We start from the raw sequence: 14,928 nt of genomic DNA on the forward strand, positions 1-14,928 counted from the left end.
TTACAAGTACCCCCATAATGGAGGCATTTTCTCTGATTTGCAGATAAACAATGTTGAGACTCAGATTTCGACTTGCTCAAGGTGAGAGAAGTATAAGCTCCACCCCTGGCCCTCACCCCTGCCTGGGCTTGCCACCTTCATGCCTGTGACTGGTCAGGCTGCCTTTGTCAACGTGACTTAGAAGTGTGGGATTGAGGATGACTCATAGCTTGTTGAATGACTGTTTCCAAGGCTGATGATGAGTAGGTGACCAGCGTGAAGGGAGATCATCATGGTGGTGGCTCAGACGTGGTCCACAGCCCTGCCTTGTCCACTGGTGCCAATGACCTGAATGGGGGTTCAGTGGCCAGTCATGGTTCAGCCTCTTCTCCAACCACCTCTAATGACTTGCACCAGCTAATGCCAAGTCACTGGCAGTTTCTGCAACATCCTGTGTTTCACACTTCCCTGCCTTTGCAAAGGATGCCCACTCCCACACTTGTCTAAAATGGCTCCTGCACCTGGTGACCAGATGATGCCTACTTCTCCTCCAAAAATCAGCTTACATTTCACTTCCTCCATGAAGCCTTCCCTGAATTTTTCTACACCAATGTTTCAAGTCATTTAGGTTCCAATGCCATCATAGCTAGTTGACATCCCAGTAGCCATCATCCTGCTTCTTCCTTACCTAACATAGAAACGATTTTGATCAAGAGGTGACGTGCTTTGAGAATACTGGCCTATTCCCAGAGAATGAATTATAATTAGCCAAACCCATTCCTCTTGGCCAGGTATTGGCTTAGGGGTACTCATAGCGTTCATATCTGGCCAATGGGCCTTGCCAGAAGGAGGATATGGCAAAGGTTTCCTTACCCAGGGAAAAAAGAAACTCGTGGGAAGAAATGCCCCTTTCTTTGTTGCCTTTTGGGGAATTGTCATTTGGGGAAGTCAAGAACACTGCTTTGGTAGTCATCTTGCAGTCAGGAGGGAGAGGTCCAGGGAGCATGGAAAGGCCACCCCAGATCCTGACATCATCGAGCTGCTGAATCACTCAACCTTGGAACTGCCTACCTCCAGGCTTCTTGCTGTCTGAGATCATAAATCCTTTGGTTGACGCCACTTTTGCTTTGCTATTTGTTATATGGGGCTGCAGGCATCCAGACTGATACAGCAGAGTTCTCTCTTTGTGGTATGTTTTCACTTTGGTCTGTTTTCTCATCCAGTTCTTCACACTGGAAACCCCTGCGGGGGACTGGTTCTTTTTAACAAAGACTCTCCAGTGTACAACACAAAATCCAAGACACACACACAATGGTTGCCTTGCTTAGTAAATAAAAGACAGCTGGCTAGAAGGAGGGAAGAATAAGCCATCAGGTGACATGAAGTTTGGAGGTGACATAAATACCTAGGATCCAATAGTTGAGGTCTGCAAAGAGAGGGATGGATGACTAGAGCCGAACACAGAGAGATAGGATTGAAGTGAGATCAGACCTGTCTGATGCTTAGTCCCAGACTCCTGGAGGGTGGGGGATACATTTCTCAGCAGTAAATGGACAGTGATGGCATCTTTGTAGGACCAATTGCTTTTGGGACAAGGATGGTATACAAATGACTACCAAACGGTCCCAACTATGTGGAGAGAAGAGCTGAGGGGCAAGGAGTTGGACTTGATTAGACTTGACTCTGTTAGCAGGCCTCCCCTTCACTTCTTACTGGTCACCATCACTAGAAAGAAGGGCTTTGTTCTGACACTGAAATACTCCTGGCCATTTTGACTCCCAAGCCCTTCTCAACTATTTCCTCGGTTCTCTCATGCACCTCCTTCCTCAACCTCCCTCCCTAGAGTCAGCAGTTGCCCCTAGCATCTACCCACACAGGGGCTGTGGGGTGCTCTTTTGGGGGGTTTTGGAGGGCAGGTGCAGTGTGACATCAGGCACAGATGGCACAGATGCCCAGAAACCTTTTCCTCTTTCTTCTGGAGTCATCTCCTTCCCTGGTGGCAGCCACAGCAACTGTACTGCTTGGGTATTCTGCCCCAAGTATCCGCTGCTGCTGGGAAGTGTCTGACTTCCCAGATGAGGCTGGCTTGAGTTCCCCAGGGCTCAGCTGGCTGTGACCCTTGTGGGATCACCCACCTTTGGGCCTCATCTGTCAAATGGGCACATGAAGGCATCTATAGACTTATCATGAGTTTTAAGGGGGACAATGGGTATGAGAGGGCCAGCGCTGCCTTCATGGAGATGAGACCTGTGAAAGGCTCTGGATTCTCTGCTCAAAAGGGACATGTACTGGCTTAATGTCCTGCTTTTATCTCTTGAAATTCTTGATAATTTTTTAAAAGGGGGCCCACATTTTAATTTTAGGTCCTTCAAATTGTGTAGCTGGTCACTGAGGGGGCTTTGCAAACCAAACAGCATTGCAAGACTGCACAGTGGGTTACTGTTGTAATCATAACAGCACACATATTCACATTCTGTAAAAAGTATATATGTGAAGGGGGCTTTTCTGCAAGGCTGAGATTCTGAGGCCACACAGAATTCATCTCTCACTTCCTGTGTCCTATTCCTGGATTTAAGGATATTAAATCCAGATGCCCCAAGACCTTCAGAGCACTCTGCCTTCATGCTGATGGTGCAGACTCTGTTCTAATTCTGCACTTGGCCAGACTCTGGCTATGCAAACTGCAGCTAGTCTCTTCCCACTCTGGGCGCCACCTGACTGACCTGCGTAAGGAGCAACTCTGACTGATCCCCAGGCAAATGCTCTCCCTGCCATCCGCACCTGTTGCAAGCCAGCTCCTTGAAGCCAGGCCAAGCAACTCTGCCCCTAGCGGGAGTTGGAGGCATGAAGCTCCCTTTTAGGAAGACCGGGTGAGAGGCACCACCACCTGCTCCTGCCGCCTCTGCTGTCCTCAGCTTCTGGGAGTATCTTAGCAGCCAGCCCAGGGTGAGGACAGGGTCCACCGGTGCATCTGGCAGGGCAGGATAGATGTTGTGACTTGGGGGCTTTGAGGGAACAGGGTGGGGTTCCTTATTGGGGAAAATCTTTAGGTTTGGATCCAGCCTTTATTTCAAGAGGGCGATTGTGTATAGACTTGTGTGACTGTTTGTGACTGTTCAGCATCTTTCTGCCTCGGGACGTGTGTGTGTGTGTGTGTGTGTGTGTCTGTGTGTGTGTGTGAGTGAGAGAGAATGCCCAGTATGCCCCTCTATCCCAGAGTGTGTCTGTTAGTGGACACCAGTGTGTGGCATTGCTTATGTGGGTGACTATGTCAAGGCATGGGTCACTGTGTGCCGGTGTGGAGCCATGTGATAAGCCGGTGGCCGACCCCTGAGGGTGAAGACACTGGAGGTGGTGTCCGGGTATTTGTTGAGCTCAGTGTGCTTCTGTGTGGGGCTGCCTCGAATTGTGTGAGAGTGTGTGTCCCAGCAGGGGCTTGTTTCTGTGTGTGAATGTGTGTGAAGCTGTGACCGTTGGTCTCTAGCTCTGCATGGGATGGTGATCTGGTGTGTGTGTGTGTGTTTGTATTAGAGTGCTAGAAACTGTGTGTCTGTGTATGTGTGCACACACGCACAGTGGCCCAGTCTGCTTCTGGGTGAGTGGGGCAGAGCCCAGAGTGTGTGTGTGAGTGTGGGTGTCAACGTATGTGTGTGTGTGTGTGTGTGTGTGTCGGCAGTGTGGGGCTGTCGCTGACTCTGCATCGGAGAGTGGCAGCGTGCTCCTCTGAGCGGCGGTGTCCTGTGTATTTGTGGGTCTGTGTCTGGGTGTGAGCACCATGGTGCGTGTGTTAGAGCCAGTGGGGCTCCCATGCAAGGCTGTGGCTCTGGGTGAGGGGTGTGTGTGTGTGTGTACCAGAGTGGGTGGCAGCGCCTCTGCTCGGCAGTGGCGCGTGTCTCGCGGGCCGGGGCAGGGCGTGGGCCCTTGCCTGCGAAGCCGCGACCCCTCCCCCGGGCGGGCGGGAGGTGCGCACCGGCGCCTCTAGGACCCGGCGGCGGCCGGCCGCTGTCCTCGGGCCGCGCCAGTGAGCATGTGCAGAGCCCGGCGCCCGCTCGCCCGCCTGCCGCCCGCCGCCCGCCCCGGCTCCGCGCCCGCCAGCCCCGCCGCTCAGCCCGGACGCCTGCAGCCCCGGGGAGCCAGGCGGCGGCGCCCTGTGCCCGGACGCGTGGGTCCGTTCGTCGCGGGCGGCCGAGGGTGTGCGGGCGCCGGGGCTCCCCGGCTCCGGGCACTGCGGGGGCTGCGGGCTCGGCGCCCTGGGGAGGCGGGCCGTGGGCGCGGGTGCGGGCGCCCCAGCCCACCGCGATCGCCGGGTGAGTCCTGCCTCCTGGCGCTCCAGCCGGACCCCCGCGCGGGCTGCGAGCCGGGTGTTCTCCCCGCCGCGGGCAAACAAGTTTGTGCGGACGCGGCTGGGAGCGCGGCGGGGCTGCACCTGCTCCGGCTGCCGGGCGGGCTTGCGGTGGGCGCCTTCTCGGGGGCCCCGGGCGGCTCGGCCGGGGCAGGGGAGAGGGAGTGGGTGCGTGCAGGGGGCAGGAAGCGGGAGGCGCTCGGCGCGGCAGGAATGGGGCGGGGGTGCACGAGGCGCCGCACGAGCCGCGTCCCCCTCCGGAGTCCTGAGAGCCCGTCCGTTTCCCGGCAGGGCGCTGCGGCTGGACCCGGGGAGGGGGCGAGGTCAGAGTTTGGGGTGCGCACAGCCTCCCTCCTAGGCGGCGACGTCTACCCAGAAGCAGCTCCCTCTCGTTCCGCTACCAAGAGAGGCTTCCGGTCAGCGGAGGGTTTGCTCCGTCTCTTGGTGAACTTGGACAGAGGCAGAGGCAAAAGCAAAACGTATGATTTTTGTCCGGAATATTCCCCGGAGTAGAGCTCTGCGTCTTCGTAGGTGTGGACGGAGACCCGCGACTGGAGGCTATTTGCCTTTTTCTCTGCCACTCAGGAGCGTACCTGGTTGGGTCCCCTGGCTCCGGTTAACCTCGCTGGTTGTTTTCCTGAGCATTTGTGCTCCTGGGGTGATGCCTGCTCTCCTGATGGGGGGTACAGGTGGGGAAGGGGACCTCTCTTCCTTCCGCTGAGGGGTGGGAAGGCCGATAGAGGAGTTCCAGTGTAATCGCCCTGTACTGGGGTCCAGCTGCTGCCCACACTGGCCCTGCCCCTGCAGCTTCCAAGATGTACAGATGCAGGACTCCGCTGCACTTTTCTAACAGGAGATAGCCCCACCCCTCTTGTTGCTGGAATGGCATGGTTAGGTTTTGGAGGCAATTGGGGTATCCTACTTTGGGATCAGGAGTGGGGGCCTTTCTTTTTTCCTGATTTGACTAGGTTGCCTGGGAACAGAAAGTGAGGGTGGTGGGGAGTGAAAGTTAGAGGAGGTATAAAGCTGGCTTGCCCTGCACCGTCTGCAGTCACCCCTCCTGGTGGCTGCAGGTGCTGGGGAGAGACTTAGGGAGGTTTCTTTGGGCTATGGGAGAATGAGGTTTGCCTCTCTCAAGCATAGCCCCACCCCCACACACTTAGATTGACCCCAAGGAGATCCTCGGGGAAGGGGCCTAAACCGGCTGCCAGAGCCCAGGGTTTCTAGGAGAAAGAGCAGGAGCCCTCCCAGGCACTGGAGCTGAAGGAGGCTTGGTAGTGGCTGGGATGGTGACTGAGACTGACCCACTTCATCTTCCCCACCAGAAGGCCCTCACCTGTGGCTGCATCCTCCAGGCCTCAGCAGGGCCGTTTCCACAGCTCCTGTGTAAAAACGCCTTCTTCTGGGGTGAGGGGGTCCGTCTCTTCAATGGGCATTGGCGCCCTATGGGGTACTGTGCTGTGGCCTGCAGCATTATCTGGTTGAAAGTGAAGAGAAGCTGGGATAAGGCAGAAGGCCAGGTGTCTTCCTAACCAGGCAGAAGTGCATACTCAGGACCGACAATAGGTCTGCTGCTGAACCTTGAGCCTTGAACCTGATCAGTTTAGCCAGAGCACTGGGGAGTGAGTCACAGAGCTGGTTTCTTATGGCATCAGCCTGAGCAGGCAGCTCAGAGCCTCTGAATCCAGAGCCTCCAGGCCTTGATAGAATGCTTCGGAGCAGGGCCTCCTGGGAAGTGGTGTTTCTCATCGTAGAAGCTCCTAGCTTGTACTCCCATCTGGCCCAGACCCCCATCAGCCTTGATGAGACCAGCTCCCTGACTCTTTCTCTGGAGGTACAATGAAGTCAAGGCCAAGGACTTTGGGCCAGCTCAGTGTTTAGACCTTCAAGGTCTTGCCTTAAAATGCAAGCGATAATCATATATATCAGCAGGGTCAGAGCTGAGCCCCAATATCTGGGGCTGCTCATGTGGGGAATGAGGGAGTGAACGTGGCCTTCCACTCACCACCTTCTCCCTGGGCCTCCTGGTCTGGCCTTCATGTTCTTCCTTTAATCTCTCCTCATCATGGCTTTCATAGTCATGTTGGCATATGGCCTAAAAAATTATCAGAAGTGTGCCACTTGGAGAATGTGGTCAGGGAGGAGCTCTGCATATGCCCTGCCTCCTGGTGTGGATGTGAGAAGTGGATGGAAGAATGGGCTTGATTAATTTCATAAGCTATAAAATACAGTGCACCTGCTGGTTGCTAGCTATTAAGGCCCCTCCCCTCCACTTCATTTCCCTTCCTTTGCTGCTGGAAGCCCCTGGAGATGTGAGCTTTCCCCCAGAGAGTGGCTCCTTTGGCATGAGGGGTTGTGAGTATTCTGAGGACAGGGGTGTGCAGCAGGGTGTCTTGGGCTCCCTCCCATAGCCCGAGTCCCCTGTCCCAGTGGCAGCATCAAGCTGGGCAGGTCTGACTTTGGTTAGGAACTCCACTCACTTGTCCACCTGTATCCAAGTCACTCAGTGGGGTTTGAATACCTGTTTACCTTCTAGATTCTGAAATGGGCCAGAGACGACTCTTAAGCTTTCACCACCAGGTGGGAGAAACACATGAACAAGTGAACAAAATACAGTTCTATAAAAGAGATAGCCTAGGCTGGATGAAGTGGCTCACACCTGTAATCCCAGTATTTTGGGAGGCCAAGGTGGGCGAATCACCTGAGATCCGGAGTTCAAGGCCAACCTGGTCAACATGGCAAAACCTCATCTCTGCTAAAAATACAAAAATTAGCCGGGCGTGGTGGCATGTGCCTGTAATTGCAGCTACTTGGGAGACTGAAACAGGAGAATCCCTTGAACCCAGGAGGCGGAGGTTGCAGTGAGCCGAGATCATGCCACTACACTCTAGCCTGGGTGACAGAGTAAGACTCTGTCTCAAAAAATGAATAAAAAAAGAATAAAAATAAAATAGCTGGAAAATGTTGCGATTGGCTGTTTCAGAAGAAAGGCTCCAAATCAGCCGACTGGAAAGGAAAAATGCCAGCCCCTAGAACGGTGCTTGGAAGGATCTCTGTCCCTAGTATTGTACATTTGAAGACCAGGTGATATGGTTGATGATGATATGCACTTGGAATCAAGAGCCATTTAGCAATAACTGTATTTGTTCAAGTTAATTGGCCTTCTCTGTCTTAGATTCTGCATCTGTATAATAGGGATTATAATGATTTTGACCTCACAAATTCGTGGGAAGGTTGCTCATTCATTTGCTCATCTGATCATTCATCTAATGCACTTGACAGTTGGTGAAAGTACCTTGAACTCTAATGTGATATGTTAAAGTTTTTATTTATATCAACCCCAGCAGTGGGTAAACTGAAGGGTTTTTCCTCCTTTGCATGGAATGGAGTTTTGATCTATTATGTTTTATACCTTTTTAGCACCATATTAAAATGTAGAATCTTTTCTCAAGTTCTGACATTCAAACTCTCAAGAGATTTGCCTCATCAAAGACAGGGATCCCACCCCACTTGCATTTCCCAGACTTTGTTCCCACCAAGGGCCCAGCAGATTTTTGTTTAGTGGGTTTCTTGCTCTTTTTCTCAGTCTCTAAGACCCAGAGTTGTGAGGCCTGTGAGTAATGGCAGCATGGCCCTGAGCCTTGAAGGCTGTCCAGTCCAGCAGGCACTTGTTTTCAGGGCCTTCACTGTGCCCTGCCTAGAGGTGGGCAGAGGCACTGACTGTGCCTTTGAGAGGCTCCCAGGCTGAGAGGAGAAGTAGGGACATTAGCAGGGAACCCTGACTCAAGACCACACACCACCCAGGCACAGTTTGTAACAGCATCCAGCCTCACTACCTAGCACTGGGGAGGGGTCCTGCTCCAGAGATCAGGGAGGCTTCATGGAAGAGGTGGCATGAGTGCCGAACTTTGATGGCCTGAAGCATTTCAGAGCCACGAGATGGGCCACAGGCCTCCCTGGCTGGTGGAAGGGCGTGCGTAAGGGTGCTTGAGGCATCTCTTGCTGACCAGGGGCTGCTCTGGTGGGATACAGGGCCTACTTGTCAATCCCTGGAAAGCCATTACAGGGAGTAGCATCATTAGTTCCTCGTACTAGGAAGATCACTTTCTTAGATGAGAAGGGGACAGCCTTTTGGAGAGGGGATGGGGTCCAGAAGCCAGGCACTAGGCCTGAGTGGGGCAGGGGCAGGGGAAAGTCACAGGAGGGGAATCCAGGAGCTGTGAGCCCAGCTGGAGCCTCCTGATTGTACTCTGCCCAGGTTCTGAGGCTGAGATCCCCTGGCTGCCAGTCACTGAGGCTGGGGCTTTGAGCTTCTAGGACCCTGATGCCCATCACCTTCTTATCTGGAGAGCAACATTCTGGGCCCTGTTTCTTGTCTCTGGGGCTCCTGCCCTACAAAGAGCAGGCATCTCTGAGTCCCAAGAGGTTTGTAGCCCTCACTGCAGCTGCCACAGCTCAGATGTTTCTGGGGGTGTCTGAATTCATTTTCCCCTCAGCTGCCACTGCCTGTTCTCTCTGATCGGGGGTCATAGGGAAGTGGAGTCATCTCACTGAACCCCAGTGGCCACTGGCTGCACCTGGGCCAGCTCCGAGTTCTATCCTCCAATTCCCAGCCCCAGGGACTGCCTCCTCTCCTCTCCCTGCTGCCATCCCTTGGTCTCTGGACCCCTAGCCTGGCTGAGAGATGGCCACCTGACCAGCTCAAACCACCCCTCATTCAGGCTGGGCAACTGCTGCTCCCTCTGTCTCAGATGGCAACAAAGTAATAGACAAAGGCTCAGGTGGTCTGAGTACCCAGGAGCTCTGGGATCCTGCTCCCTCCTGAGAATTCCAGAAGCCCCTTTGTTCTATTATTCCCTCTATGCTTGACAGGGAGCTCAGGATCTCCCTCCCCAGGCCCTGCTCTTCTCTAGGGTGACCCCACGGCAGGGCAGTGGGGGTGCACCTTTGTCCAGCCCTGGTGTGCCCCCCAGCAAGGCCAAGGCCCAGGCAGGGATAGAGCCCCCAGCCTCCCCTTGAAGCACTCTGCAGGGTTCCAAGATGGGAGGTGCCCACTGGAAGCATGCCTTGGGGAAAAATTCTCCACACTTTCAAAGGGTAGGGGCCCCAGGCTGCCTCCCAGTCCCAGTGGGCTGGGGCAGGAACACACCAACAAGGCAGTGTCTGGAAGGCTTGGCTGGGGAGACACCATATGTGGCATCATCTCTAGGAGCTTCGGCCTGGCATGACTTCAAAAAGGTGCTGATGGAGGCACACTCAACTCCTTTTAAGAATAAATCTTGCCTCATGCGAAGCCAGAGCTGGGATGGGAGAGAAATAGGAAGCTTAGTGGGCACGATGTAGGCTGTGGGAGCAGGTGATCTGGTCTGAGTGCTGGCCCTGATCTGCCTGGCTCTGGGCAGCATCACCTGGCCAAGCTTCAGAGACCTGCGTGCTCAAATGGGGTGTGCAGGACATTTGCTTGGTGGGTTGCATGGAGCAAATGAGATAGCGCAGGTAACATGCACAACCCAGTTCACCTATTAACACTGCCAATGCTTAAGAAATGGTGGTAATGACAGATAAAGCAATCGCTAACAGCAGTCTTAGCATGGGGATCAGCTGCGAGCAAGAGTGGAATCCTGGGGGCACTCCAGGGACTGTGGGGGCTCAGAGTTGGGGAGAGGCCTCTTAAGTCTGACTTTACCAGTGGCGCAGCTACTACAGGCCTGTGCTCCAGCTTTTCCTTGCTTGGCTTTTTTTGCATTCATAACCAATCCATGCTGCAGTCTGTAGGTAACAGTAACAGGTTTCACGTCCACTCCCTGATTTGATCCCATAAAGCACATTTACCCCCATTTAACAGACGATGAGCCTGAGGCCCTGCCCCATGCAATACTTTGCTCAAGGTGGTTTACTGTCATGGACAGCCTGCTGGCTTTCAGGTGTAGAGGGCACAGCTGGTGGCCTCCCAGGCCCTATGCAGACGGGCAGTGGCTAGGAATATGCCCCCCACCCCAGGTATTGGCTGTTTCTGCTGTCTGACTTACCTCGTGGCTTGGCTGTGAGCCCTTGTGCAGTTGCTCCAAATTTCCCAGGCCACCCCCAGGCCTCTTTTGGGTTCAGCCACTCAACAAACATTTCCCTTCACTGCCCTGCTAGCACCTGGGCCAGCTCTGAGTTCCATCCTCCAACTCCCAGCCCCAGGGACTGGCTCTTCTCCTCTCCCTGCTGCTGTCCCTCGGTCTCTGGACCGCTAGCCTGGCTGAGAGATGGCCACCTGACCAGCCCAAGCAACACCTCAAAAATATAACTGCTGGGGATATGATGGTCTCTACCTTGTTGGATTGGTGTTAAGGTTAAGTGAGATAATATGTAAAGCATTTAGCTGATTACTGAGCCTGCTGCCTCTGCCCCAGCCTAAAAGACCAGCTGACCCATATTTCCCAGCTGTGTGCTGCGATCTGGGAACATGGAGATAAACCAGGTGTGACCCGTGCCCTGGAGGGGCTGCCAGCCTTGAGGAGAGAGAGTGTGTTGGCTGTAAGGCATGATGGGAGTCCAAGGCAGGTGACAAGTTCCTGATGCTTTTATTCCCCCCGGCCAGCCTGCCCGCAATGAGTTTTCCAGGCTAGAAATCTGCTTTGTGATTTTAAAAATTGGGAGTGTAGGCTGCTTCATAGAAGACCTGGGCTGTGGACATCTGGCCTGTAAGTGGCTGTCCACTGTATCCACACCAGCACCCACCTCCCTAGACCAGGGAAGGCCCTTCTGGGAAGGGGGAGCACCAGAAAATGCTTTGGAGGAACTTGGGACCCTGGGTGAGGTGGATTGAGTCCTGATTCATCAGCTCTGATCACTCCCCACCCCAGCCCTACTTGTATTGTAGATCCAAATCCTATCTAGAAAGTCTATATGAAATTCACGGTATACCCTGCCTTCAAAATTCTGAACTGTTGAGCCACTGCCTGCCTTTCTGCTCTGTCTCATCAGAAACCTTTTCACAGCTGGAGTGCTACCCTCTCCCTTTCAATTGTACAGGATTTTTCCCTGATATGATCCTCCTTTGTAACTGGAGCCCCTTTGTGAGCAGACCTGCAGACCCTCCTCATAGAATTACATCACAGAAGGGATGACATAAAGCCAGGCACTCTTGTTAACTCTGTGCACCTGAAAGCCCTCAGCTCTGTTCAGCTGAGTTCCTTGATGACCTGGGGGCCTGTGCCCCTGCACTGCTCTCTCTCTTTCCCACATGTCAGGCTTCATCCATGGCTCTGGGTAAGTGGAATTTGAAGTTTCACTGCCCTGACCCCGTAGGAGTAGGTTTCTGATGTCAAGATTTGCGTATCCATTTGCCCATGGTCTCGTTCATTTAAAAAATGTATTCATAGGCCAAGTGTGGTGGCTCATACCTGTAATCCCAGCACTTTGGGAGGCTGAGGTGGGTGGATCATGAGGTCAGGAGTTCAAGACCAGCCTGGCCAAGTTGGTGAAACCCCATCTCTACTAAAAAATACAAAAATTAGCTGGACGTGGTGGCAGGCACCTGCAATCCCAGCTACTCTGGAGGCTGAGGCAGGAGAATCACTTGAACCTGGGAAGTGGAGGTTGCAGTGAGCCGAGATCATGCCACTGCACTCCAGCCTGGGTGATGGGGCAAGACTCCATCATCTCAAAGAAAAAAAACGTATTCATAAACAGAGATCGCTGAGCATCCACATTCCCAGGCCTGATGCTGGGGCTGGTGTTAGGACTGGGAACTGAATGAGGCCTGGCTTCCAGCTCTAAGTAGATTACAGACTTCTGAGGGTAACTGTCAAGTAGACGGACAGTTATGATCAGCCCCAGGATGGAATGAGGGTCAGCAGGGTCTGTGGAAAGACTGAGGAATCTTCAGGGAATCCTCTGAGGAGCAATACCTGGCCTGAGCCTTGGAGGATACACAGGGATTTGATAAGTGAAGAGGAAGGAAAAGACATACATAAAGGGTAGCTTGCAAAGGCACTAAGGCAGATGTGCTGTGATTCCCGGTGGCTCTGCTGGAATGTGGAGTGTGTGTGCGTGCATGTGAGATGGGGAAGCCAAAGGAAGGCCTGGCGAGAGATGAGGCTGGATGGGCTGGATCACGAAGGGGCCCTTGTATGTCATGCTAAGGAGCTTAGAGTTTATCCTGTAGCCACAGGGAGCTGTTGAATGGGGTTTAAGCAGGGGCGCACCATGATCAGATTTGCGTGTTAGGAGGATCACCCTGGCAGCCTTGTGGAAGATGGATTGGAGGGGTCCAAAGCTGGAGGCAGAGAGATCAGTCAGGATTTCTTGGGATTTTCTCTGTGGTTTTACAAATCTGACGAGGCTCTCTGGGGTGGGCCTGGCAGACACATCAGCCTAGAAAATACAAGCTCTGGAGACCCGCCTGCAATGACTTCCCAACTCAGAGTTTAATTCCAGAGTCATTTGCTGATTACTGAGTCTGCTGCCTCTACCGCAGCCTAAAGGGCCAGCCAACACATATTTCCAGATCTCTGCCCTCCCTGAGGGCCTCAGAACCTGGCGGCCCTCACCGTTTAATCAGAGAGGGTCATGCCTGTCTGGGCCCCTTTGGGTCTTTGTCCCAAGCCTCCAAGCTTTCTGGGGGCCTGGAATGCCAGCTCAAACATTGTCCTTCCTCTCACACCTGCTGTCTGTCCCTGATGCACAGAGCAGCCATTGAGTGGCTGCACAGGCCTGGCGGGGGGCCTGGGCCAAGTTAGTTACGGGCAGTGGCTTAGTCATGCTTCTAGGGGCCTTTTCTTTGGGATAAGCCTGTCCTTGTGCTAAGGGCTTCACTCACACAGCAGCCCAGCTCGTGGCAGCTGCAAAACCCTCCGCCAACCCTAACGGCGCACTTCAGAGACACCGCCAATGGGAACCAAAGCTCAGAGTGACAGCTGAGTCCTGGGGAGTGGAGGGACCCACAGAAGGCAGATCTGAGAGCCTTCTGCGTTCTCTGCTCCGGGCGCTCAGCCTCAGTTTGCAGGTGCACGGCTCAGGTGCTACCCTGGTCCTTTGATTCTGGCCTCTAGAGTTTAGGAGGTCTGAGAAGGGTACATAAGCCCCTCCCTCCCCAGGGCCACATCCTGTGTGAAAGTCAATGACCAGCCTCTGCAGAAGCTCCTTCCAACCCAGGCTCACAGTTCCAGTGCACTCCTGGGAGTCAGCCAATTGCGTGCATATATTAAGCATCTGTAGCATACTCCTACCTGGGCTAGGTGCATTTATATGTGGTAGTGTCTCATTGCAGGCTGGGCCATGTCATCATCGAGAGTATAGGCTCTGAATACAGACTCTTCAAAACCTTGGCTCTCCTGTTTACCAACTGTGTTACTTGGGAAAAACTAATTTGCCTTCTTTTGCCACAGTTTCCTCATCTGTGAAATGGGAATGTGATAGTCTCTACCTTGTTGGATTGGTGTGAGGATTAAGTGAGATAATATGAAAAGCATTTAGCTGAGTGCTTGACACAATGGAAGAGCTGAGGAAAGAGCTCCTGCTGCTATTCCTCCTCCCCCTTATTGTTGTTGCTGTCATCACCAAGTTCTCATTACTCCTCAAGGGGAGAGCTGTTATCCCCATTTTACAGATGGGGAAGCTGAGGCCCAGCAAGTTTAAGCAACCTAACGAGTGTCACACAGCTGGCCAGTGGCAGAGCTGGAATTCAAACCTGGCTTTGTCCAGTGCTTCTGCACCACAGCTGGTCCCTTGGATAAAGCACGCACAGGGTGAGGGTGTCCCAGCCTGGGAGAGCCAGGTAGTGGACCCGCCTGTTTCACCTCAGTGCTCTTTCTCCACCTTTCCAGATTTCTGCACCAGGAGATGGGGGTCGGTAGAATCCCGGGATGGAGATGTCCTTGACACCTGGGCAGAGGCTGCAGCTGCAGCTGCAGGACCCTGTGGCCACTGGAGATAAGTGATGGTGCCATTTGAACACCTGCTGGAAACGGGACAGGAACAGTGAGTGACCCCAGGAGATCACAGGCAGGTGCCAGGAGCCAGGATGCAAGGATGACTCCTCCGGAGGCCTTGGCCTCCCTTCCACCTGGGTGCTAGGAGCCATTGGGGGGCTCCAGCTAGGAGCCCTGCCTCCCAGGGGCATGGCCAAACCTTTCTTCCGACTCCAGAAGTTTCTCCGCCGAACACAGTTCCTGCTGTTTTTCCTCACAGCTGCCTACCTGATGACCGGCAGCCTGCTGCTGCTGCAGCGGGCCCGAGTGGGCCTCCCACAGGGCCCCCGGGCGCCTGGCCCCCTGCAAACCTTGCCGGTGGCCGCCGTGGCACTTGGTGTGGGCTTGCTGGACAGCAGAGCCCTGCGTGATTCTCGAGTCAGCCCAGAGCTGCTGCTTGGCGTGGACATGCTGCGGAGCCCCCTGACCCGGCCCCGGCCTGGCCCCCGCTGGCTGCGGAGCCGCAACTCAGAGCTGCGTCAGCTGCGTCGTCGCCGCTGGTTCCACCACTTCATGAGTGACTCCCAGGGACCGCCCGCCCTGGGCCTTGAGGCTCCCAGGCCTGCCATCCACAGCCGAGGTAGGCACTCAGCTGCATTTGGGAGAGCTGTTTTCAGGACCCCTATTTGGGACGACAGGTTGGATGGC

General features: G+C 54.2%; 1 protein-coding gene across 10 annotated transcripts in view; it reads left to right on the forward strand.

The window, feature by feature from the left end:
• Positions 1-2,831: 2,831 nt before the first annotated feature.
• Positions 2,832-14,928, forward strand: part of WSCD1 (WSC domain containing 1) — a 54,909-nt gene continuing 42,812 nt past the window's right edge. For 2 of the 10 annotated variants that reach the window (XM_008997281.5, XM_035301107.3), the window contains exons 1-2: positions 2,832-2,925; positions 14,137-14,860. In XM_008997281.5, coding sequence (XP_008995529.1) covers positions 14,431-14,860 — 430 coding nt within the window. In that variant the 5' untranslated portion in view covers positions 2,832-2,925; positions 14,137-14,430. The other 8 variants (XM_035301102.3, XM_035301106.3, XM_078375555.1 and 5 more) reach the window with 7 other exon arrangements.

The sequence above is a fragment of the Callithrix jacchus genome, chromosome 5, assembly GCF_049354715.1.
Source record: "Callithrix jacchus isolate 240 chromosome 5, calJac240_pri, whole genome shotgun sequence".
In the NCBI taxonomy this organism is placed as follows: Eukaryota; Metazoa; Chordata; class Mammalia; order Primates; family Cebidae; genus Callithrix; species Callithrix jacchus.